Source organism: Dinoponera quadriceps, unplaced genomic scaffold (genome assembly GCF_001313825.1).
Source record: "Dinoponera quadriceps isolate SergipeBrazil2010 unplaced genomic scaffold, ASM131382v1 scaffold3324, whole genome shotgun sequence".
Taxonomy (NCBI): domain Eukaryota; kingdom Metazoa; phylum Arthropoda; class Insecta; order Hymenoptera; family Formicidae; genus Dinoponera; species Dinoponera quadriceps.
In genome coordinates this window covers 28775-52824 of record NW_014557953.1, presented here as the reverse complement: position 1 = coordinate 52824, position 24050 = coordinate 28775, and the positions used below count along the sequence as shown (strand labels likewise).

The 24050-nt window shown below is 44.0% G+C and overlaps 3 protein-coding genes across 10 annotated transcripts in view; 2 read left to right on the top strand and 1 right to left on the bottom strand.

Annotated features, from left to right (window-relative positions):
• The first annotated feature begins 2120 nt into the window (after nucleotides 1–2120).
• On the top strand, nucleotides 2121–10169 carry LOC106749548 (putative RNA-binding protein Luc7-like 2). Of its 5 annotated transcripts, none has more exons than XM_014629137.1 (5): nucleotides 2121–2453; nucleotides 2695–2789; nucleotides 8152–8250; nucleotides 8465–9189; nucleotides 9666–10169. In XM_014629137.1, the coding sequence occupies exons 1-5, from the start codon at nucleotides 2393–2395 to the stop codon at nucleotides 9742–9744; spliced, it is 1059 nt and encodes a 352-aa protein (XP_014484623.1). In that variant the 5' UTR covers nucleotides 2121–2392; the 3' UTR covers nucleotides 9745–10169. The 5 variants fall into 5 exon arrangements, with proteins under 5 accessions (XP_014484623.1, XP_014484625.1, XP_014484627.1 ...); XM_014629141.1 differs by lacking the exon at nucleotides 2121–2453 and adding an exon at nucleotides 4060–7595 and having other exon boundaries at nucleotides 2729–2789; XM_014629140.1 differs by lacking the exon at nucleotides 2121–2453 and adding an exon at nucleotides 4060–5602 and having other exon boundaries at nucleotides 2730–2789; nucleotides 6307–8250; nucleotides 9666–10168.
• A 1798-nt stretch (nucleotides 10170–11967) lies between these two features.
• Nucleotides 11968–16250, bottom strand: LOC106749551 (BTB/POZ domain-containing protein 9). Of its 3 annotated transcripts, XM_014629144.1 has the most exons (10): nucleotides 16163–16250; nucleotides 15469–15824; nucleotides 15240–15392; nucleotides 14927–15116; nucleotides 14454–14842; nucleotides 14228–14365; nucleotides 14010–14140; nucleotides 13805–13933; nucleotides 13439–13628; nucleotides 11968–13351 (listed from the first exon to the last, which is right to left on the bottom strand). In XM_014629144.1, the coding sequence occupies exons 2-10, from the start codon at nucleotides 15781–15783 to the stop codon at nucleotides 13172–13174; spliced, it is 1815 nt and encodes a 604-aa protein (XP_014484630.1). In that variant the 5' UTR covers nucleotides 15784–15824; nucleotides 16163–16250; the 3' UTR covers nucleotides 11968–13171. The 3 variants fall into 3 exon arrangements, with proteins under 3 accessions (XP_014484630.1, XP_014484632.1, XP_014484633.1); XM_014629146.1 differs by lacking the exon at nucleotides 16163–16250 and having other exon boundaries at nucleotides 15469–16153; XM_014629147.1 differs by lacking the exon at nucleotides 11968–13351 and having other exon boundaries at nucleotides 13512–13628; nucleotides 13765–13933.
• Nucleotides 16251–16605: 355 nt separating this feature from the next.
• The window catches only part of LOC106749546 (diacylglycerol kinase eta), a 30331-nt gene continuing 22886 nt past the window's right edge, over nucleotides 16606–24050 (top strand). The window contains exon 1 of one of the 2 annotated variants that reach the window (XM_014629131.1): nucleotides 16606–17024. The gene's annotated coding sequence lies outside the window, so the exon portion shown is untranslated. The other variant, XM_014629132.1, reaches the window with a different exon arrangement.

Sequence of the window (24050 nt, the reverse complement as noted above, 5' to 3'; positions counted from 1 at the left end):
CACGTGGATACTGGCGGAGGCTGGTTCTCCTACCACCATCAACATCAGCACCACCACCTCCTCCTCCTTCTTTTTCTCCTCCTCCTGCCTGCACCACCTCCGCCTCCTCCTTTACCTCTTCCTCCTGCCCCCATCACCTCCACCTTCATCGTCCACCTACTACTTCTTCGTCTTCGCCGCCTCTCTCCCTCTCTTTCCCTCCCTCGCTCGCTCGCGCACCGAGGTCCTCGCTCTTCCTCCGCGCCAGGTAATCCCTCGGTCCTGCTTTAACCTTCGCTCGCTCTGTACTTTGCTCGCTCGCTCGCAACCCGCGGCTCTTAGGTCACGATCGAGAGCGGAGTCCCTGTCCCTCTACCACCGCCATCATCGCCACCACCTCCGCTACCGGTTGCGTCTCTCTCCTCTGCATGCGGTTTCTGCCCGCGGCTCGCGACTATCACGGCTCGACGCCGCACGGGACGGCTTGGGAAATTTTCGGGAATTATTGTGCAATTCGACCGCCAACCGGGCTGCGGTCGGACATTCGGTCGGTTAGTAGAAGGACAAATGAAAACACACTGCCATTAGGGGAACTGCGCGCTGTGGCGAGCGTCTTGGATTATTAAAATTGTACGGAGCGTTTGTTAGCTGGAGTCTCGGCATGAAAGATTAAATAATAAAATGAACACGATGGAGAGAGAGAGAGAGAGAGAGAGAATTATGAACCGTGTTTTTAAGTTATGGAGATGTGTTTGATAATGAAAATAAAAATTTGGTTTATATATAAGAGCAATTTTTTATTTTCATTAGTAGTGTTACAACATTTATAATTGTATAATGGTAGGTAAATTTGAGTGTATGAGAATATGTATTGTATAAATAAATAAATATATAACTCAGATCCAAACTCGATGTCATTGCACTGTTATAGGTAAAAATTGAGGAGTCAATTCTCTCGATCATGAAGAAATGGATAAAATTGAATGGCTCCAACTTTGGTCAAATAATGATAACGAGAAAATTTGGGAAACGTTATACGATGTGAAACCTTCAGTTTTCAAACATGTCATCGAATATAAAGTTAACTTATGTTTTACGACGTTGCACAATTATAAATCAAGATCCATAAAGTGCAAATATTTCTGGTAAATTTGGTCAAGTTGCAACGTATAAACAAAAAATTGATAACGTACAAATAATGTTCGTATGGTATTCATTTAATAGAATATATCCCAGTAAATACCAATCAACAATAACCTAACATTGTTAATGTTATTATTATTATTACCCATTCAACAACATAACTGTTATATAACGCGTTATTTTGTATTTACATTGTTGAATGGGAAATTATAACATTGATATTATGTTACTGTTAGTTGATGTTCATTGGATACCCTTCCCTTAATTTATATATTTGCATATAAAGATGTGATTTGTTTACCGCAATCACAATGCCAATTCTTACTTAATTCGACTTGTCTTTATGGAGAACAACAACAATGTAATTAATATAATATGTCTAATAACTAGAGACTTCAAGCTGCAAAATGCTTTTCGAACCATCTCGCTGTCGTAATTTTTGTTGAAGTAACAGACCGTTCAATTTTGCCTACTTTTTATAATAGAGTAAACGCGTGTCTTACCTGTCGTTGAGTTATACCACTTGAAAATAAAAGTACGTCGGACTTGTTACGGAGTTGTATCACGACCCCAATTTGAGATTGAATATGGTGGCGGCTTGTAGCGAATACTTTGGTCCCATATTCTCAATTCATTCATATTCACTTTTATTGATAAAAGTGCTTCTAAAAGTGGCTTAGAAACCATCAGCCTGATTTACTGAGAAGCCACATTTAAGGCACTTTTATCGATAAAAGTGAATTAAGAATATGGGTCTTTAGAATTAATAAAATCAACGGGTCTATGAGAAACGGGCCAAGCCGCTAGACTGTTTAGACCGGTTAACTGGCTGCCTGGCGCCACCTAGTAGTGTCGCTATGAACCCGGATGACGCGGAGTTCGAACCTTTGTTAGTTGGTTTGAATCTTTGCTGAACAACTTTTCTTACTAGTTTCAAAGTCTCCGCTACGAGCCGCCACCATTTTGTCCTCCGCACAGATATATTTAGTTAAATGAGAAATTCTCACTCCATGATGAATTACGCTACTGAAAAGTGACGATCCTTCAATGTAAACTGTGTAACGTCGAATTGGAAAATCATCAAGGCAAGAAATAAGACATCGAGAAGACAATCGATTCTTCAACACAGTAAAAGTCGAGTATCGATTCAACGGTCGAACAGCAGCCATCTAGAACTCGAGGCAAACCGATGGCGTGGCCGTTGTTCAGCGTACTTGACTGTATTCATTCCACAGTGAATGCCTAGAGAGGTTGTGCCACTTGCACGAAAATGACGGCGCACGATCAAATGCGAGCTATGCTCGACCAGTTAATGGGCACAGGACGAAATGGTACTCATTTATTTGTTTCTACGCCGATTCTGCGTTAACGATCGAACACGTGTTGTAATTTCGGGAAACGAGTTCAACAGATATTACAGAACGGTTAATCCCGCGGCCATATTCTCGGGCTATCCTAGTAGTGCTACCCTCTATATATATATATATATATATATGTGTGTATATATATTTCTCTTTTTCTTTTCTTATATATCCTCACGCTCTCATTATTAATCACAATTGTGTTTTTCAGGGGAAAATAACAAATTTCAAGTGAAATACTCCGACTCGAAAGTCTGCAAGAGTTTTTTGCTGGCCTGCTGCCCACATGAAATCCTCTCGTCGACGGTGAGTAATTTCTAAATCAGAGGTATACAAAACATATAAACGACACACCATTGGCACTTGCGCGCAGATAATGCACCCTGTATATATATATACAAGCGGATAATTTCTGATATTTTTTAATCGGAATGCAAAGTGAGAAAGTAATGGCCATACTTGATTTCGTGGTATCTCCATATTTGTTTCATTTTGTAAAAGTTCAATTTAAGTTGATTACACGATTCACTGGTCAATTCTTTGGCCGATGACACTACGCTGTTAGAAAACAATAAAATTATAATTGATCAAGACTGTGGACTTGTAATCAACTACACATACTTGATTGACCTGGATCTTAAGTTTTAAATGGACCAATATCATGATAAGTTGAGATATACTCTCTACATATGATATGCGATGAATAAGTAACATGAATACTGTTGATTATCTGTTTCTAAGATTAATATTTTAATCTTATATTGGAATAAATTTTTATATTTAAAATGAGGTTGGTGTCGAACGTGATTTATTGTGACACAATCGTGTAATCATTCTTACAGTATGTGTATTTTGAATAATTAAATACCTATTTCTCATATATATATATATATTCACACACACACACACATACACACACACACGTACAAAAAACTACACATTCATCAAACAGTCTGTGTGTACAAATAACATTGTTCAAACAAACAAGTGGAAAATAACATAAAAAGCACAAAATTAAAATGGAGCAAATTTCTGTGTTCTTGTTGAACACGCTTATATTCTTTCTCTTTCGACTAGATTATATTATTAATACATTATATTTATATGTATAATATTGTTCCTTTTCCTCACGAATTCCGAGACAATCTCTTCTCGTGACAAAAGATCGAGTTGAATTCAACACGCAGCGTTCAATTATATCTCGTGTGTTTTGCGGCTCGACAGTGGAATTAATCCGTCTGTCCGTCTGTAATCATCTCACTGAGCAGGTTCATTTTACCCGATGTAGCGTCTATTTGCTGTGCTCACTGAGTCAGACCGTGTACGTGATAAAGTCTACATTAATGGCATAAAGGGTATTCAATTGATAACGGAAGGCAGCGTCTATACTTCCATAACGCTTCGCCCGTGATCGTAGATCCGAATGCACACCGACTCGTTTAGCATTGCTATACATTATCTCACACACACACACACACACATCGTACAGTCTATATATTTATATATATATATATATATACATATATATGTCTTATATACTTAATGTTAAGTAGAATACGTTCTAACTGTAATGTAGAAATCGAGAGAAGCATATGCTCACACATGTACGTATTGAGTACCTTTGCGAGTCGGTGCTCGAGGGAACGTGAGCCTCTTTGCACACACATTGTTGAGACGCTATGTCAACTATGTCCCAGTAAAAAAGAAAAACTAGCAAGTGTTACGTGTAACAAAGTTCCGGTGCCACGCACAGACACATAGAAGAGCTGAATAAAGACGATAGAAGCTATGCGATGCACGACGCCAGATAGAATCGTACGCTCGAATTGTCCGCCTTCGGCGTTTCTCTCCTCACCCTTTTTCACCTGTGCCAATCGGTGTGTCAGGCTCCTCGGTATCGTTGAGCGTTCGAGAAAATTGTAGATTGTAAGATGACCGACCTTTGATCGAATTTACGTAAACGAACGTAACACGGGGGGAGGGGACGAGGAATTAACACGCAGAGAAGCGCCCTAATCCCATTTTCTACCCCGCGACGACACGTGTCGACCTCAAGGATTGACATCACGATCGATTCACACTTGATACCGTCGAAGTGCGACACACAGGGGGAGCGGGCGTTTCTGTCAGATACACAAAATCCCGATTGCAGGATTAGAACAGCCGACGTGAATTTCACGGCTCGTGCGGAACGGAGAAGCGAGAAAACTGCGAGATGTCCTCGGAAATATCCGTTTTTTTTTCTCTTTCTCTCTCTCTCTTTCTACCTCTTTATCTCTTGGGATTCTCCTGTACTGTCGAGCCATGAAACGACGTTGCTCGTTCTAATTTTCATCCGTACATACCAAATATATATATGTATGCGTACAATGAGAGAGAATACTTATATGTACACACTGCAAGCCCCTGTGGCAGTGAAATTGGGAAGCGCAGGCGGCCGTATAAATACGGCTCAGACGAGAGGCATCGTCGTGATGCGTGTTAGATCGAGCAACATTACATCAGACGACACTGTACTACCGCGCTTTGATTATCGATCGCGTCGACTGTCAACCGCGAACCGTTAACGCAATGAACCGTCAACAGCGCTTCTCGATGTTACCCCGCGCGAATCGTCCGACGGTGGGTGTTTGCTACCACACCTCGACCGTATTCACCCACATGTAGTAGCCATCTCGACTGCTCTCGCGCGAATCTCTGTTTCTCTGGGTGATTCAATCGTCAGCCGAACTTCAGTATCTTACGAGTCTATCTCTAGCGATGAAACAAAAATCACGAAGCAACGAACGACGAGGGCGTCCGGGGCAATCGAGCGTTTTATCGCGGTCTATGACGGGGAAAAAGTTGTGCCCCCTCCCTCACTCTCGCAGCTGACTTAATGCGCGGAAAGTTTCTCGCTCGAGAAGTAACGCCGCGGCACGGGGGAATGTTTCCTTAATTTTTAATCGGTCAGTGTTTTCAATTGTCGTCCGCAGATGCGTGGGAATTTACATAAGTATCCGCGCGTGCGCCTGTTGCCGACGTTGATCGATGTCGGAGAATCCCGGTGAGGGTACTTGGAGGGTTTACAGAACGGCTCTTCAGTTACCGGCACCGACGGAATTCGCCGCGCGAAATTGGTAATCAATCTCGTCTCTCTTCGGCGGGTGAATTTATCGCCGACCGATTAATACCTTCCCCTTCGCCGCTTCCCCTTTCACAATCGATGACGCGTCCCTTGTATCTCAATTTACTTCAAAGCACGCGTCTCGCATTATTTACTTCCTCGTCGGTGAAGATAAGACGATTCTACATACATATTAAAGCGCGCACAACGGAGAAGATAGGGAATGCATCATGCGCAATTTCCCAAAACGGGAAAGCGCACAGTATTCATGACTGTTTCTTCTCCTCTGCCAACTGAAATTCATCGCAGATTCTGATCCCCGATAAAGCCCGCGGAAGAAGCATATAAATTTATTCGATATGTACTCGACACGATTGTACGTCCCACTAACTCAATTGTTAAGGAACTCGGCTTGATAAAAAAAAAAAAAATTACAGATTGCGTATTATAATGTTGCGTATCTTTGAAGTAATCTCCTACATATCGAACAGTGTGAGGAAGTAAACGTGAGGTAGCAAACACCCCCCTTGTTGGTTCCGCGAGAGGATGTCCCACGACACCACAAAATTTTCGGGAACGAAGACGCGAGAATAGAGAAGTAAATTAAGTAAAGAGAAACTCAAAGAAAGATGAAACGAAAAGAAAGATTTACTAACGGCAATCGCTCGAACCGTGAAGCACCGCTATGCAGATCCACTAATGTCAACGTAACTACAGTTCTATTTCCAGAGTCTCTGGAAAAAGCAATTCCAATCAGATCCATTGTACAATATTGTTGCGAGTATTGTCCGCTCACATATGTCCGTGTTGTACTTGTCACTCTCACACGCGCGTTACTGTAAGTACTGAAAACGAGAAGAGGACGTACGTATTACACCTACAATTTGATTTACCTTTACAATAATAATTCAAGTACTAAGTATACATATATATATATACATATATATGTGTATCTATATACATATATATTTTAATTCGATATACATATATATATATATACGTAAAGGCGGGCGGTAACCTCAGCCCCTCTACCGATTTTTTTTTTTTTTCTACACGGTGGTGAGGCTGAGTGCCGAATGTAAATTCCCAGACCCCCTCGAAAAGGCCTGTAAAAGTCGGTGAGTAGAGCGTCATGCTGATACAATGAGACGATGTCTTAATTGTCGCTTCTTACTAATGATGCCGTTTACGGCAGGTAGGAATGAAGTTTACTTTGAGAATGTGTGTGAGCAAAAAATATATATCATCCTATGGAAGTGTGTGGGTGCAAGAAAATGAAGCAGTGATCTGTAAGTAAGACTTTGCGAATTGCCAAGAACCTCTCACAAGACACGCGCGGTACGGTGGAGAGGCCGCGGAAGAGCCTCGTCTTCCTCGGTTCTCTCCGGTTGTTTCGAAGACGCGAGGTCGGAGGAAACGAGAGTTGGTCCGCGGGTTGGCCGGTCGATGTGCAGCTTCGTGCGGTTTGCGCGCGTTTTCTCTCTGCCGTTTCTCTCTTTTTAACGATTATCGAACTGCGCGGATACGAATACTCGAATAACGAAGCGTGCTTTAAGAGCGAGAAAAGACTCTCTTTTCAACGTGTGTGCCCGAAACGCATCGAGGGAAAGCGAGCCGAGTCCCGCGAGTCCACCGGAGTCTCTCGTTTCGCGCGATTTACCTTTGGCAATTTGCAACGGCCGAAGTGTCGGCAAGAGAATAATTGAGAGGTGGCATGATGCAGAGAGACGTGTGATGATTAGGCGGATTAGCACAACGTTGCCAGTTCCATTAGAAAAATTTCCTCCAACATTGGACGTGTGTACGTATTGAATCCGTATCTTTCTAAAATCCGTTCAGCAGCCAACGTAAGAGAGAATTCGTGCCGTACGTAAATAGCATAATCAAACCATTATAGGCTGTAAGTTCTTTCGTAGAAAAGTGAACATTATGAACTTAAGGTGTGTGCTGATTATAGCTTCATTGCCATCGCATTCTCGTGTCAGGCGGAGAACAGTTGCCACCCTGTAAGTGAAATCAACAAACTATATTATCTGTACAAACTGCATTTCTACTTTATACCACGCGACTACATACTATAGATCGTCTGACAATTGTTGGATCGTTTCAATCGTACGTTTTGTCTAGTCCGTGCAGGAAGACGAACCGACGGTTTTTCCGTTAAAAGCAAAAATATGTCAAATAAGATGAAACGAATAGAAAGAAATAAGGCAGAGTGCCTATTGGGCCGTCTTTTATCCTAAGGGTATACAGGCGTTATGTACAAACTCGAAATTTTTGTAGTGTATGATCTGTCTGTCTTCTCTCTCTCTCTCTCTCTCTCTCTCTCTCTCTCTCTCTCTCTCTCTCCTAGATTATTGATTCAAGCTAACTTCCAGTCGCGGCAACGCGACCGTATGTTATTCTTGTCAAGTAAGAGATCTCGTAAATGCAGAGTTGGGGAGGGTCTAACTAGAATAATTATGATAACAATAATAATAATAATGATACGCGTAGAATCGATAAGGTCCCGCACAAACGAAGGAACGTAATCTAATACGTCTTGATTTGTAAATGTCATAGCGCATGGACCTGGGAGAATGCCCCCAGATTCACGACTTGGCCCTACGGGCTGACTACGAGGCTGCGCAAAAGAAGAAGGATCACTTTTACGACATTGACGTAAGTATCTCTAAAGTTATGATCACATCCAAACTTTCTTTTCCTTCTCCAGGAAAGAGCTTCTCATTGTTTCTTCGGTTGCAAAAGTTTTCGAAGCTACAAACACCCTGACCAACTACTGTTCTAACGCTCGATAAAGAAGACAAGTTGTAGCGCGAAATCTGCTCGTGAAATCTCGGAAATTGACGCAACATTTCTCTGTCTGTCAATCCAGGCGATGGAACACCTCCAGAGCTTTATCGCCGACTGCGATCGTCGTACGGAGCAGGCGAAGCAGCGTCTGGCGGAAACCCAGGAGGAGCTGAGTGCAGAGGTGGCGGCGAAGGCAAACAACGTCCACGTGCTCGCTGAAGAGATCGGTAAGAAACTAGCCAAGGCCGAGCAGCTCGGCGAAGAGGGCTTCGTCGAGGAGTCCATGAAGCTGATGGGCGAGATCGACGAGCTGCGCAAGAAGAAGAACGAGGCTGAGCAGGAGTACAGGAACAGTATGCCGGCGTCGAGTTACCAGCAGCAGAAGTTGAGAGTATGCGAAGTGTGCAGCGCTTACCTTGGCATTCACGATAACGACAGACGATTGGCCGATCATTTCGGCGGCAAGTTGCATCTGGGCTTCATCAAGATCCGCGAGAAGCTCGCTGAACTGCAGAAGACCGTCGAGGAGAGGCGTAAGGAGAAGCGCGAGTCCTTACTTGACAGAAGACGAGACAGGGACAGGGAGGATCGCGACAGAGACCGCGACAGATCGGACAGGAACCGCGGCGGAGGATTGGGCTACAGAGACCGGGACCGCGAGCGCGACCGTGAACGCGACCGAGATCGCGATCGCGACAGAGATCGAGATCGCGAGAGGGAGCGTGAACGGGACCGTGATCGCGACCGAGATCGCAGAGACAGGGACAAGAAAAAGTCGCGATCCCGAAGTCGCAGTCGTGGTAAAAGGTTCGCCTCATCTCTCTTCCGAACTCAAAGATAACGCGAAAGATCTTGCAGTGTCTCCTAATGACTGTTCTCGCGCCGATTTTCGAGTTGCTCGGATTTCACTGTAATGATTTCGATTTATCTTCGAGGCTCCCGCGTCCTCGCTTGTTCGATGACGTCAGAAGCGAGAAAACGCGTAGATATGCCCATAAAATAAGGAACACATTCGTATAATAGTAGGCTAAAAAGGAAAGTTGCATATCGCGTTAATTTTACAGTTATTTATTGACTGTTCGAGCAAAAGAAAAGGAATATTTTGCAAGTATGCTCTCAATCGATCACAAGAGATATCATCTTACGGACGGATCTTTTTGTTTCGATGCATTCCGTAAGAGGCATACGTTTTCTCGCTTCCTGTCACATTAATCGAGATGGCTCGCGACCGTCGCGATTGTTCTCTCCCGTTGCTCCTACAATAATATCGCGTTCTCTTTCAGATCGAAACGTTCACGCAGCGGTAGTCACAGTCGTCGATCTCGTTCCCGTCGCAGCGGATCCAACGATCGCAAGAGATAAGAAAGAAGAAATATAATGATTATGCTCAATCATCTTGTTCCCTTCATTGTCTCTTATATATAATGTCTCCTGTTTCTTTTCCTTCCTTTTCCCTCTTCCCAGCGTTCTACACACGTCTTGTATCCCATAACGTGTAACACCAAATCGTGCACACGAGGCATCTGTGTCGAAACGTCGTTTATAAACAAACGGTTTTCGGTGTTTCACGCCTCGACGTAATCATTGTATATTACACCTAAACCTTAATACCTAAGCGATACTTAGACTTTATTTATATTAGAAACTATTTCTTAAAACTAATGTTAAATTCAATTTAGATATTAATCACCTTACAATGCTACAGTTTGCTTTTAAACTAGTTTTAATCTATCGTGTAAATAAGAGAACAGCTTAAGAGTATATCTCATATTTACGGTTGTTACATATTTATCATTATATGTTCGTATGTAGCGACGATATAATAAATAATACATTTCAGCATACCCGTCTCGTTATTCACCATTCACACGCTTACACACCAAGAAAGCACATAAATATATTTGAGTTTTCTACGTCAATATAAAATTCGTTATTAGAAATTACCAAAATATATTTATTCCAAGTTATTAATTATATTTTTTCCAAGTTAAAATCAATTTCATGCGTATCTTGTCAGTCACTGTTGGCGTGTATAAGCCTGTGCGCGTTTCGGATCCTCGTTTGCGATATCGCATATTCACGTACCTGATATCGCCGAAACGTCACGACGCACCGCAACAGTTAACAGACAGTTGCAGTTGGTTGCATATGAAATCGCCCATTTTTGAGCGAAAGAAAAGATACAGTGGTTTGGTAGCAAATCGACAAACTGGTTTACTCAAAGTATTGCCCATCGGAACAGACAACCTTGGCCCATCTTTCGGCCAACAATCGGATTCCACGTAGGAAGAATTCGGTTTCTTTGGAGGTGATCGATCCAGCCAGTTTTCGACTCCTTCGTACGAGGTGAAGTGCTGTGCCGTAAGCGCTGGCTGCATCGACCGGAACAAATGGTAATTCGAGGGAACGATGTCTGGGGAATATGGCGGGTGGGGTAGGATTTCCCAGTTCACTCCTTCTAAGTACTTCTTGACTGGTTGAGTAACATGCGGCCTGGCGTTGTCGTGCTGCAACTTGTCATGGCGATTCTCCCATTCCGGCCTCTTCTCGTACAGAGCTCGCTTCAAACGGATCAGTTGCAGTCGATCCCCAGTGATGGTTTCCGACGGTTTCAGCAGCTCGTAATACACGTAATACACCCCTCTGATCCCACCAGATACAGAGCATGACCTTACTGGCATGGATGTTTCTCTTTGGCGACGACGGACCCCCGGGACATACCGATGCTGCTTTTCGCCGCTTCGGATTGTCGAAATAGATCCATTTCTCATCTGCAGTCACGATTCGATGGAGAAAACCCTTTCGTTGTTGTCGTTCAAGCAGCAGTTCAACAAATGGTTTTCCGGCGTCCCGTTCCTTCAATATGTGGGGTATCCCAATTTTCTTGCTTGTGCACTCGTCCCAGCGTCTGTAGTCGTCTGGAAATTGTTGATTTGTCCACATTTAACGCTTCGGCCAACTCCACCAACGTTTGACTCGAGTCTTCGTCCAATAATGCGTCCAATTCCGTGTCCTCAAATTTTTTGGGTGGTTTTCCGCGGTCCTTGTTGTCCATAGAGAAGTCACCACTTTGGAAGCGGCGAAACCACTCTTCACACGTTGTACTCGATGGAGCATGCTCGGCATACACTTCCTCTAGCAAACGATGCGTTTCCGCGGGCGATTCCTTTGCCAGGAAATAATTGAGCATAACTTTCCGCAAATGTGTCTTATTTGGAGCAAAACTTGCCATTGCAAACACAATCAAAATAGATGATGTTAACGCGCCGCACAAATGTTACCTATGGCGTTTTGGCGGGACTCTATAGACCCGTCGTCATGTATATCGCCAACTTTCAATTCGAAAAAATAGAGTACCTAACGTAGCCATCTATTGTCAGCGGGCGATCTCAACCACCTAATAATACAGACACTGGTTTGATTTCATCTTTTGCGAGAATCTCTCTATGATCCATCGATTATTTTCGTTTTTACGACTGCAACGATTATATTTTGTGGTCATTGGAAAAATGGATGAATTTCAGCTGAAGGTAAATTGAAATGCTCATCAAGAAGTCAAATTCACTAAAATACCAGAATATTTTATTGATCGCAGCACAATTAAACTTTTTATACAGTTAAATTTTCTCAGGATATATTATATTTCCAACGGACGACATATGCGACTAGAAAAATAATTTACATTGTATGTACAAAAGGTCAAAATCACGATAAAAGTCTTTACAAAAGAAGAAAGAAAATACTGAAGAACCATACACCATATTATGCTAATAGAGTATTATGCTTATTTTTTATATTTTAAGTAATCGCGCGTACTTACAAAATATTTGGTAACGTAGAGTAGAAAAAAGATCTCCGTGTACGAGATGATCTATGGCAGTTGCCAAGTTTTAATCACATTCATTCCACTCCTCATACAGATCTATTCGAATATTTTCAAGTTGGAGAATTTCCTCAAATTCACCAAGTTAACCCAAGTAAAATGCGATTTTAACATACCAAAATATTATACTTCGAAATCGCTCTATAAATACTGTTATCGTACGTATATATTGCATATTCAACTTTTATTACGTATTCAGTAGGCAAGATAATCTTTTGACTTTTGCACACTCGATATGTTAATTTGAAAGTTTTACTACTCTCCGGTGTTACGTAACAATTGGTAGATACACGAGTACCAAATATTCCAAGTACAGACATGAGACGTAATGAGAATTATCTATATGAACAATAACCAATGACAGGAACAAGAATATATTACGATTTTCGCAGTAATGTGTATAGTTGAAACGATAATTGTCAAAGGAAGCTGGTAATATTAAAACAACGGAAAGTAATTATACTTAATATAGACGTTTTTAAATACTAATAGTATAGACGTTTTTTATCAAATTTCCCAGTGAAAGACACGATGTAATAAAACAAAAAGGAAAAAAAAAATACAAAAAAAAATTATCTCCAAAATAAATAATCTATTGTAACTTTGTAAAACCGCCGACCAGCATTTGTGCAAGATGACATGAAATTTCTACGCTCCTGTGATTACATAATTGGCAGCCGCCGTATACACCTAGAGTCATCAAGGCGCAATAATAAAAAGAAGAAATTCGTTAACGAGACAACAGAATGACTAATCTTGATCTTACACTTAACGGTCATTATTGAACAGTCTTAGAAGTTGCATTGAGGTCACTCAAAGAGTTCATTCAGATTCGCCTAGCTTAGAAAAATGAGAGTGACTGCCGTCGTCACTCTTGTGTTTTTATCGTGCGCTCACCCGCCTACTTTAGTTGGTTTGAACGTCGTCGTCGAAATTGACCGCTTCCGTAGCCACTTCTGGAGGAGGTGGGGGAGGCAAAGGATTATTACTGCTTGGTGATATCGACGGTGCTGTTCGTTGTGCTGGTGATTTCGGAAATTTATCGTCCGCTGGTGCTGGACACTCAAAATGAACACAATGAAACACCTGGAAACACGAACGTTGCTCGTTAGATGTTGTGATTATGTTCCGCAATAACGTGTGTAAATAATCAATTTGGCCAGACGTAGAGACCTCGTTTGCAGTATTGTGCGTTCCCACTATGCGTATGTAAACTACTGCACGGGGTGGATTAATATGTATCGTTTGCCAAGATTGACAGGACTCTCTAGTTTTATCGGCAACTACTAACCAGTCCCAGGTATTACCCGCTACCTCTATGTAGTACGAATACGAGCGATTATCGCAATCCCAGAGCAATAATCTGTGGAAACGGTAACAAATAAGTACACTGCGAATTTCGCACGTGCCCATTCCGCACGCAATTATTCAGCGATAGTTGCGTGACTATCTGTGAGAACGTTCGCGCGAGCAATGAATTTTACATCGGGTGATTTTACCCATGAAACGGCTTTTGACGGCATAATATTGAAATTGTACCGCATAGAATTGATCATGTATGGTTGTCCCAATTGCACCAGAATAGCCCCGGAGCCGAGTTGATGACACGTGTAACCACTGTCCCAATCATAATTGGACGTGTCGCCATTCAATAAATTATTACGCGATCTAATTAAACAGATAACGTTCAAGGATAAGCATATGTATATACATAGTGAATATAACGTTGATTTCGTCTATCTACCTGCTGACGCCTTCTATAACGCATGCACTTTTTTCCGTGACAGCGACATTTTGCGTCGGCACAACGAAGCCGTCGCTAAGTTTCTCCGTATGGTTTGTGTAGTACGCTTCAAAATTGACAACGTGAAAGACCTTGCGATCGGAGAAAAAGCATTTCATTAGATATCATATCACTGCGATGAAACGAACGAAAGTAATTATTCAACTCGAAAGACTCACCCTATTTACTGTGTTATTTGTTCCTACAATACGAATATAAAGAACTACTCTCGGTTCAAAATATAAATATTGCCAACTGCGGCAAAAGAAATCTGAATGATCAATCAGCTTGACCCAATCCTTCTGATCCATGGATCCCTTTAATAGAAAGCAAAGTGACAGGATGAAGAGTCCCCGCTCGATATTGCATTACACTTTGTCACATTACAATGTGGCACATCCGTACCTCTATGTAATACGAATAAGATCGCATATCTCTATCCCAGAGCAACATTTTCACATGATTTATAATACACTGCGTTCCCAACTTGATCAAGATTCCCTGTTCGGGCGAATCTGTTATGGTATGCCTTGTGTAACCACGTTCCATATCGTAGTTGATGGTATCTCCGTTCAACAGGTAACTACGCATTTCTCCCTGTAACACCTGTGCTCCGTGCATCGGATGGGCAACATTCTCGTCGACAAGTAAACGACCGCGATACTCGAGTTCCGAATCGCGCGTCTGCGTCCGCGCGGATATCGCGTCTAAAATCGCTTCCGAGGAAACTAATCCGGTTGGCCTCACAACATTCAGGAGATCCGTGATGGAAATTAAACTCAATCTTAGTTGAGCTGTGAAAATACAAATAATTTATATGTAATTACGCCGAATACCGAGGGAAAATGTTTTTTGCTTCATATACGCATAGAAATTACATAAAACTTCGCTTGCGTTAGCATCAGAGTTGGCTTTGACCCACGATTCGACAGCCAAGAAAATATCTATCTCCGGTGCGTAGAAGGAATCTCTGGAGATTAACTTGTTTAAAGCTTCTGGACTTAATTGTAAGAAATTCTCATGTTGAATGACGTCAGATGCATGTTTATCCATATATTCAAGACAAACCTAATAAAATATGTATATGAATGTATTACGAGAATGTGTAATCTTATAGATATCAATTATATATATCAGTTATCTTTCATGTCAGATAATTTAAGAGTTAAAATTCATATGTGTAATACTAACCCTAGTTAGGAATTCCAACTGATATAAAAAAGCAGTGTCAATAATTAAACATACGTTCTTTATGCTAAGTATCTCTCTCAGATAATCAGATATAGCTGCTTCAAGATCTAAAAAACCATACAAATGTGCTAATCCAAGAGTGTCGAGGATTACCTGTAACAAAATAATGAGAACAATTCTTTATATTTATGTCCTCTAGCAATTGAGGTTTAGCTTGAAGGAAACAAACCTCATCGCGTTCATTGGCGAGAGACATACGACCAGTATATATATATTTGAGCAAGCCTTTAAATGCAGGCAATGTGGCACTTGGCAGTTCTATTACGTTTTGTGTAGATTCCCTCATACCACCAAACAGCAGAGCCCGAAAGTACTCGCTACGTGCGGCAAGAATAAGTTTGTGGGTATTGAATTTTTGACCAGCCACTACCAATGTGACGTCTGAATAATCTTCGCTACGATACAGAGCTCCGACGTCCTCGGAGACAAAGTGAATGTGATCTATCTCACCGGATGACGGATTCAAATGGTGATGCGAGCTCATTTTCAGCGGCTGAGCTTGTGCACTCGCACAGAGTCACTTCACTAAAACGAAAAAAGGTTAGATCACTTGTGCTTGCAGCAGCAAAGATCATGAAACTTCACTTTGCTAACGATTTATCGCACAGGGCTATAAATTAACAACATTAAATCGCGACACATTTTACACAAGAACAAGCTCAACAACGTCAAATTTTCTTCCGCCTACAAGATGTGTATACAAAGATACGTGACCTCGCTCGACGAAATTGGCAAGGAACGAACGTGACATGCGTAAATTTTTCAATTTTACACGATATCTCCGTTCGTCGAACAAACTGCGTGTCGTATTCTACTCATCCAGCAGGCATGAAGAAAAAGAATCCTCAATCATTTTCACGTACCCGTTTGTTGTTACGTATCCACACTATCGAATTTTCGAGGAAACTCCTTTGATTACTCCCGGATGAAAGTTTCACACGCGACTTTCAATGCCGCGCCCTCTGTCGTGACGCACACGGCCTACCGATCGCGAAACCCGTCGGTAACGAGCGTCGGTAAAGTCCATCCCACCGACGACGCGTCACTCCCTCTTATTTCTCTTCGATTCTCTTTCAACTTTCCTTCCCCTCTGATTACTCCGTACACACCAGTCTCGTTTGAGTAAATACGAAACTACGGAGGAGGAAAGTCCTTGCGAGTCGGACTCAAAGCCACCCGCGCCATAGAAACGCGCTCGCATTCGGCGACAATGGCGCTCCGTCGCGGCAGTGTCAGCAGCTACGGTTCAAGCAGCGGCAATCGGACGAGATGATTGCTCAGTCGGAGAGGGAACGTTGACCACCGCGCACTGACCCGGCGGAGAAGCAACAGCAGTAGCGAGTGGCGCGAATCCCGTATGCGTAATGCCGGAGCCGCTGCTGAAGCGTTTCCCGCGGCGACGAACGGCCGTCATCGCGGTCGGCTAGAGCTCGAGACGATTGCCCGCGCGTTGTCGGTCGTTGCGAGCGACGCGCTACGGAATCGTCCGAGAGATCGGATAAGCGCGATGCACGGCGCGACGTTGCGGCGCGCGATGCCGAACGCCGTCGCGGCCGGAGCGCTGTTCTGAGAGAGTAGCTTCGCACGAGCTGCCTCTCGCACCTTGCTTACTCTCGCCCGCGGCAGTTCCGCGGAACGGCCAAGTCAGGTGGATCGTCGGACAGGCGGGCGAGCCGGCCGGCTCCACCGGACGAGAAATCGGCACGCGTCGCACCTGAGGACCACGTGAGTGCACGGCCAGGACGCAGTGCGAAACTTGCCCGTCGTCCTCGATATCGGTACGATTGTGTCTTTACTACACACACTTGGCGCAAATTTCGCACTGCGCGGCGCGAGTAGAGAGCGTATAAAATAAATGGAACCGAACGTCACAGCTGCGTACTAATTTTTAAGGACTCTCCGGCGAAATTAACTGCGTACCTCGATGTATGAAATATCAATGAGAAACGGTCGACGTGGTGTGTAAACACCTCGACGAGTGAATTTATAAAATATTCCGCCGGATTTCATTTCCGCCGAGAGGCAAACCTCGCCTCGAATTAGTACCGAAGTGCAAGTTTGATTTTGCCGGAACGTTCTTTTTCTTTTTTTATTCACGAAACCGCCTCGGAGTTCTGGCTTCCGAGTTTGCTAGTTAAACTCGATATTACACTGCGACGAAAGGAGGATATGTATGTATATGAAAGTCGGTTAAACAACAATTTGATAGACGTCAATCGCGCGTGCGGGATGGGAGGAGGGGCGAGAGGTGGATCGCATGTAAATCGCGTAAATAAGAATTCGACGGATATCGATTGACGAGCTTGCGGATACGAGACCGCACGGAAACGGAATATCAATATTTGTTATTTACATGCAAGGTTATTAGCTTGAGTAATCACGGGCGCCGCGTGTCACGGAGATTGCTCGATTATCCTTATGGCGTTTAACAATCGTTAAAGCCGGTATTTTGACCGTAAACAAGTCGTCGGCGAGTCTACGGGCGATGGAAGAAAATCCGGGGCGTGTTGCACGCGTAATGTATATACATCGTCGCGTTCCAGGAACCATCGAGGGGAAATAAGCTCGCGCTTAATTTACATTTTTTTTTTTCCTTCTTTTCTTCTTGCTAAACGCCTCATTAGCCTTGTACTCGTTTGCGCGAGAGAACGGACGTCGCTTGCATAAGCGCGTCGTGCAAATAACACGCGGGCAGATGTCGACGGGTAGGTAGCAGCGTCGCGTGGAAAATAATTAAGCGACGGCGTTTCGTAAGCCCCGTGTAGTAACGAGAGAGCCGGTTTCCGCAGGAAGCTCAACGATTTTACTGGAGCGAATATTAATCCGACGAAATAACACGAGTAACGCATATCACCGTATCGGCGGAGAGTAAGTCAAACGGAAGTTTGATGTAGCGACGTCGATGTATGGAAGGAACTTTATACGGATATAGTTCGCGACGGGAGAACGCGAAAGTTTCGAGAGGAATTTATTCGAGCTGCTCTTTCTCCCTCTCCTTCCCCCCTCTCTCTCTCTCTCTCTTGATACCTTAAAAGGACTCAAATCACGTTCACACTCGAGAATACGGGCTCTTTTATGCGATCAAGCAAAAGAGCATTTCTGGATATCCTAAGTAGTTACGAGTAAGCGGGTCGTTAGCCCCGTTAAAACATTACGTGGAGTTAGCCCCGTTAAAACATTACGCAGTAAACCTCCTACGATCCTTTGAAGGAATCTTCTCGATGCACGACATATACTCGGAACACGTAATCGTCGGTCTGTATCTTTTTGAGGACGTCCCTTGATTTAAGATCGATATATCTATACTTCAGAGAAAAGAATGGGTCAGTTTCTTCGATTTTGAATTGCTAAACAATTCATAGAATTTCCTGACACTTCGAGATGACGCATACTGCGTTAACTACATCAGTATCGACTGATACTCTTTAGTGATTAAAAAGTAAAATTTACAGTCGGAAGTGTCAGATCTCGAAAGTTTACTCTGAGAATACCTACAATTGTGGAAGGTAAAGAGGAGACGGGTATCGATTTCTTTTTCCTCGAGATACAGTGCGCAGATTAGCCGTGTTATTATCGAGATGCCAAATATACCTGCACAAATACGCTTAAAAAATGGTGACGATTATCCTTGACATTTTTCGATCGTCGGGGGTCGCGGTTGCATCAATCTTATATGCACCATCAATACCTCCGAACTAGAACAAGTAATATCGTTCTGCGACTTGGAGGCAGGAAATGTCGTGGGTTCAGATAGAGGACATTTACCCTTCTAACTCCAAGCCGCGGAACGATATCGGCTGTTCCACTTCCCTGATATCGATTTATTCATATTACTCGTTTACTTATCGATGGCGGATGCGCTGATGCACGCGGATTGTTTACATACTTGGGCTCATACTTGGTCAAATTCCGTATTACCTGAAATAGTTTAGTGGCACAGAGAACTTTTGTTCCGATCCGAAATGTAGGACACGCGCAAACCACACATACATACAAAATTACTAACGTAAAGTTTGACTTTTAATTTTTATCAAAAAATATCTTCCAATTAGAATATTTATGGATTTATTTTCCTGCTACTGGGTAGAACAAATATCGAATAATTCCATTTGTGTTATTATTTTTCAATTATATAAAAGTTGAGTGTTTTCGAACGCCGCTGCATTTTTCAGCCGGCTGCATTTTAATTTTGTGGAGAGGATACCGTTTACACTCGCTATACTCGTGAGATAAAGGCACGTCACTCCTTGTCCGATCGCGTCCTCGCGCATTCCCTTCACAGACGTCCTCTCCTTTAAATTCGAGACTGAATGCAGCCGTTTCGCATTACACGTCGAATGGAAGCACTTAACGGATGTATGAAAAGAGGCTCAGTTGTATCTGTATTTGAAATAGGACAGCGAGACAGCGTCCTGAGAGGATATCGAGTGATTTTTCTACGGCGAGAAGGAGGCTCGTGACAGATTTCCTCTTGCCTCTCTCTTTTCTCTCTCTCCTTTTGTCTCTCGCTCTCTCGTCCTTCAAGAGTCTCTGACTATCGAAATTAGATTTGCGGGGGACCATCTTGAGAGTGGCCGATACTTCGCGAAGTGCCAATAAATATGAGGTGTCTTTCCAAATTTAACAGCGAACAATTACGTTCAATTTAATATGGTATTAACGCTTAATACCGCAAAAGTCTAGTATAAAGGTCATTATATGCCACGTAGTGAAATTAGTGTATAAATTAGCGGTCAGCGGTTTAGTGCTCGTATCGGAGCGATACGGTATCTCCGACGTTGGGTTCCCCGGAGGCTCTAATAGCCTACGTTGAACTTCGCTTAAACCAGGCCTTAGTTAACATTATATGCGAATAAAGCGGATAAGAGAGAGAGAGAGAGGGGGGGGGGAGGTCGGTGTTCGAGTGAGTGAGACAGTGAGAAAATGTGAAATTCCACTCAACGTTAACGTTAAGATTGATACGTCACAGGAGCCGGCCCGCATTGTCGAGCCGGATAATCGCATTTTCTAGCGCGCAGATGTCTCGCAGGATATAAATGACACTCTTCCCTCGACAGTCCGGCGATCCTTATTACATAATGACATTAATAACGCCGGTGCATTGTAGTGCGTCAGATCGATCGGTAGGACGATTCCGCGAAGGAATCAGCGAGCGATACAAAGCGATTTAATGAGATTGAACACGATTTCGGTAGGCGATTAATGCCCGATTACATCAGCGTTGATTACCGCTAATCCCGATTAATTCAATTTTTCCTTGTCACACACAACGATAAGTTCATAATCTGAGGGAAAGGTCGAAGGAAAATCTCTTGGGCACTACGTCGTTTTCTCTCTCTCTCTCTCTCTCTCTCTCTCTCTCGTCATAATTAAATCTGAAAATGAAATGTAATATAATTAAAGTCCGCGTGAATTCGCGGAGTTGCTCAAGTTTCTCATCAAAGATGCAATCATCGAAAAGTTTAATGTTCCTGATGAAAGATCGCGACGAAATGTAAGAGGGGTTCTGGACGGACAGTATTTTCCGAATGACTCGGAGATATAAGATCGCATCAGTTTGTTGCGGTTTTATAAACGATGAAGACACCAAGCCGATGATACGGACGCAACGAGAAGCGACGAGAGGGATGAAAGAGGCGTTATATCTCGGGGCGAGATATCGCCCGGCTCGCGTTCTGAATGCTACGCGATCGGATGGCGAGGCAATATTCGCGAGCGCTATCGTTATAGAACGAATTCGCCGAATCGGATTCGAAGCCGACACCTGCGATTGTTATCCCCGTTGTATCCGTCGGCAGGAATTCCAAAGAGTACGCCAAGAGGTGCATCACGCTCCAGCTGGCTCGGGGCGCGCGATGACGTCTTTCTGGTACACGTGTTGCGCGTAAAAAAAAAAAAAGCCAGGAAAAAGAAGAGAACGGCATCACGCTCCGCGGCACGAAAAGATTTTCCGCGCGAAACGCGGGCATTGATAATGGAAAATTCCACAGCAGGGTACGCTTGAAATTCGGGAAGGGCGCAGGAATTAACGTTCGGTCGAGTGAAATGCGATGTAAAATCAATTATTCGTAAAAAAGAGAGCGAATAGCTTCGAAAGGAAAAATTATACGCTCGACGTACATATGTGTGTATATATTTGAGATAAAAATAATAATGATAATTTCGGAACATTTCATATTCTAACGCTGTCGCTCATTGTAGTGATATTGTAATTAGCGGTCGTGAAATCGCAGTGTAGTCCCGATAACTCTCGAACGAACCAACAATCGAAAGTTCAAACTGAGTCGAGTTTAGGTATCGCCTGGATCCGAGTTGAGGATCCTCTCGGTCCGAACCAGAGAGAGGGAGTCGAGTCATTCTAGGTCGGTCGTAGGTCAGGCCGAGTTAGATTAATTGAGGTAGCTGGACGTTCCATTCGTTTCGTCAATTATTTTGCGCAGCCTCCGGTCCAGGTGACCCAAGGGGGCGACTTATTAAATTTTCACCCTTCGCCGCATAGCCCCGGCGTATTCTTCGAACTTTATTATCCAGCAGCCGACGCGCTATACACAATTTCTCCGGCAACGCGAAAGTACTGAATTGGACGACGACAGCGTCTTCCTCCGAGTCGTCTTCTAATCCGTCCGGTACGTCTTATTAACCGTAGTTCCTATTCCCAGCTCGCTGCTCCTTGATACCTGCGAGTAAGCAAGTGAGCAATCCTTTTCTTCCTCAGTTACAACGATCCGCCCTTCTCTCTTCGTTCCACTCTACCCAACTCACTCACTCACTCTCTCCTCTACCGCGCGTCTTCAACGCGTAGAAACACGTCAAACAAACGTAGGACGTACGTCGCGAGGGAATGGCCGCACGGGACCAATCTCAACCTGTTATATACCGCGAGATGATAAACTTTTCATGGAGATTTATTCGTCGCCTAAATCATGTTCGGAGCGGGGAGACTCGAGGGTATAATTTTTCCCGGCATATACTCGCACGGCCGCGTCACGATAAATCATGTACACGACCGGCGTAAGACGAGCGCCCGGGCGTTTCACTCTCTCGTGTGCGCGTTGCCCCTCGAAATAGGAATTTAATGGATACACACACAAGGCGAAAGAGATATCAAGCTGAAGGAAGAGCGGGGGGAAAGGACGATGTGGCGCGTGCGGGCGGACGCGCGCGAACAGTGAGATGTGTGTACCCGGTGAGATTCATTTTCCGTATCGATTTGGTTTTCGGTGTTGCGTCTGGCCTCGGGTTCTCTCTCTCTCTCTTTCGTGTACAGGCGGGCGGGGACGTATTTATACAGGCCCGTCGAGCGATAGTGATGGGAGAATGACGAAGGGTAAACAGAGGCGATATAAAAGAGAGAAGACTATAGAGACGCGCGCTCGTCATCTCAATAAAAGAGCGAAATGGAAGAGCGAGAAAGAGAGAGAGCGAGAGAGACCTTCTTCCGTCGGTCTTACTTTCTGGCGAGAGGAGGCCACTAATGCAATATCGGCGACAGTGTAAACGAGAAGCGAGTACATGGTTCACGATGACAGGGCCGAGAGTATACACGAGGACGAGGGGAATCGACGGGAAAGGGAGGAGAAAGAATGACAGGGGGAAGGAACAGGAAGGAAGGAAAGAAGGAAGGAAGAAAGGAAGGTGCAACGCATATACGAAGGGTGATGGAATAGAGAGAAGAGTAGTACTCCGGGTCGACGACCCGCGAGACCTAAATACACAAAGGAATGAGCGCGTTCGGGAACGCCGAAACAGGAACCGGGAGAACAAGAGTGTGTGCGCAGTGGAGGCTGCTGCTGCTTCTAGGTCGCCTGTAAATCCTATTAACGAGCCCGCGATTGTTCGATCGATCTCGGCCCGGGAATCGGTGTTTACACCACCGCGTTACCGAACAAGTTCGGGACCCTCGGAAGCGATTGTTCGAGCGCTGTCGACACAGCCAGCGCGACCAGCGCGCTCACTGCGATAAGAATAGCAACGTGACATTTGCACACGCTCGTCCTAGAATTTGTCTATAAATGGTGACACGCCATTAGCGGGACTTTAAATGTAATATCACCCACGTGTCTTATCGGGAGATCGATCCTTTGTTTCGATGCCAGGACGTAAGTTACCTCGGAGGACGCGCGTTCGACAAGTTTAATTTTATCGCTCGGAATTACCCCGGAGATCACGTTGTAAATTTATGAATTTCGTCGCCATAGATATTTCACAGCCGTGGAAATAACGCGAGTTCGGCTCGCGTCGGGTTGAACCGCGGATTAATTGCTGAATGTTTCATATCGAACGGGAATAAAAGTTCGTGAAATTTCCGAAGAAGCGGCTCCGTCGTGGCTCTCGTCGGGAGACAGGATCGCAGAGAATACCGAATGCGATGGATCTGGGACGTAGCCGCGTGAAAGGACTCCCTGATCTCGATTTCGCCCTTCGTTCCGAATGAAAACTCGCAAAGGCGGTGCGTTCTATCGGCGGAATATCGCGCGAGTCGAGATGAATTTTTAACAAGCGTCCAGCCGCGATAAAGGGCTGCAATAGCGTGCGGCGCGCAGGTAATATCTGCGATGCACTCTGGCTATTTTAATGGCCATTAGCGAAGTTGTGCTCAGCCTGGGTCACGCTATTCACCGCTGGGACATATCTCGGCCACGTTTCTCGTAAAATTTTACACCGCCCGGCTGTAACGTCCAGCTCTCGCGAGATATAGATAACATACACACAAACATATATATATATATATATATATTTCGTTATATATAT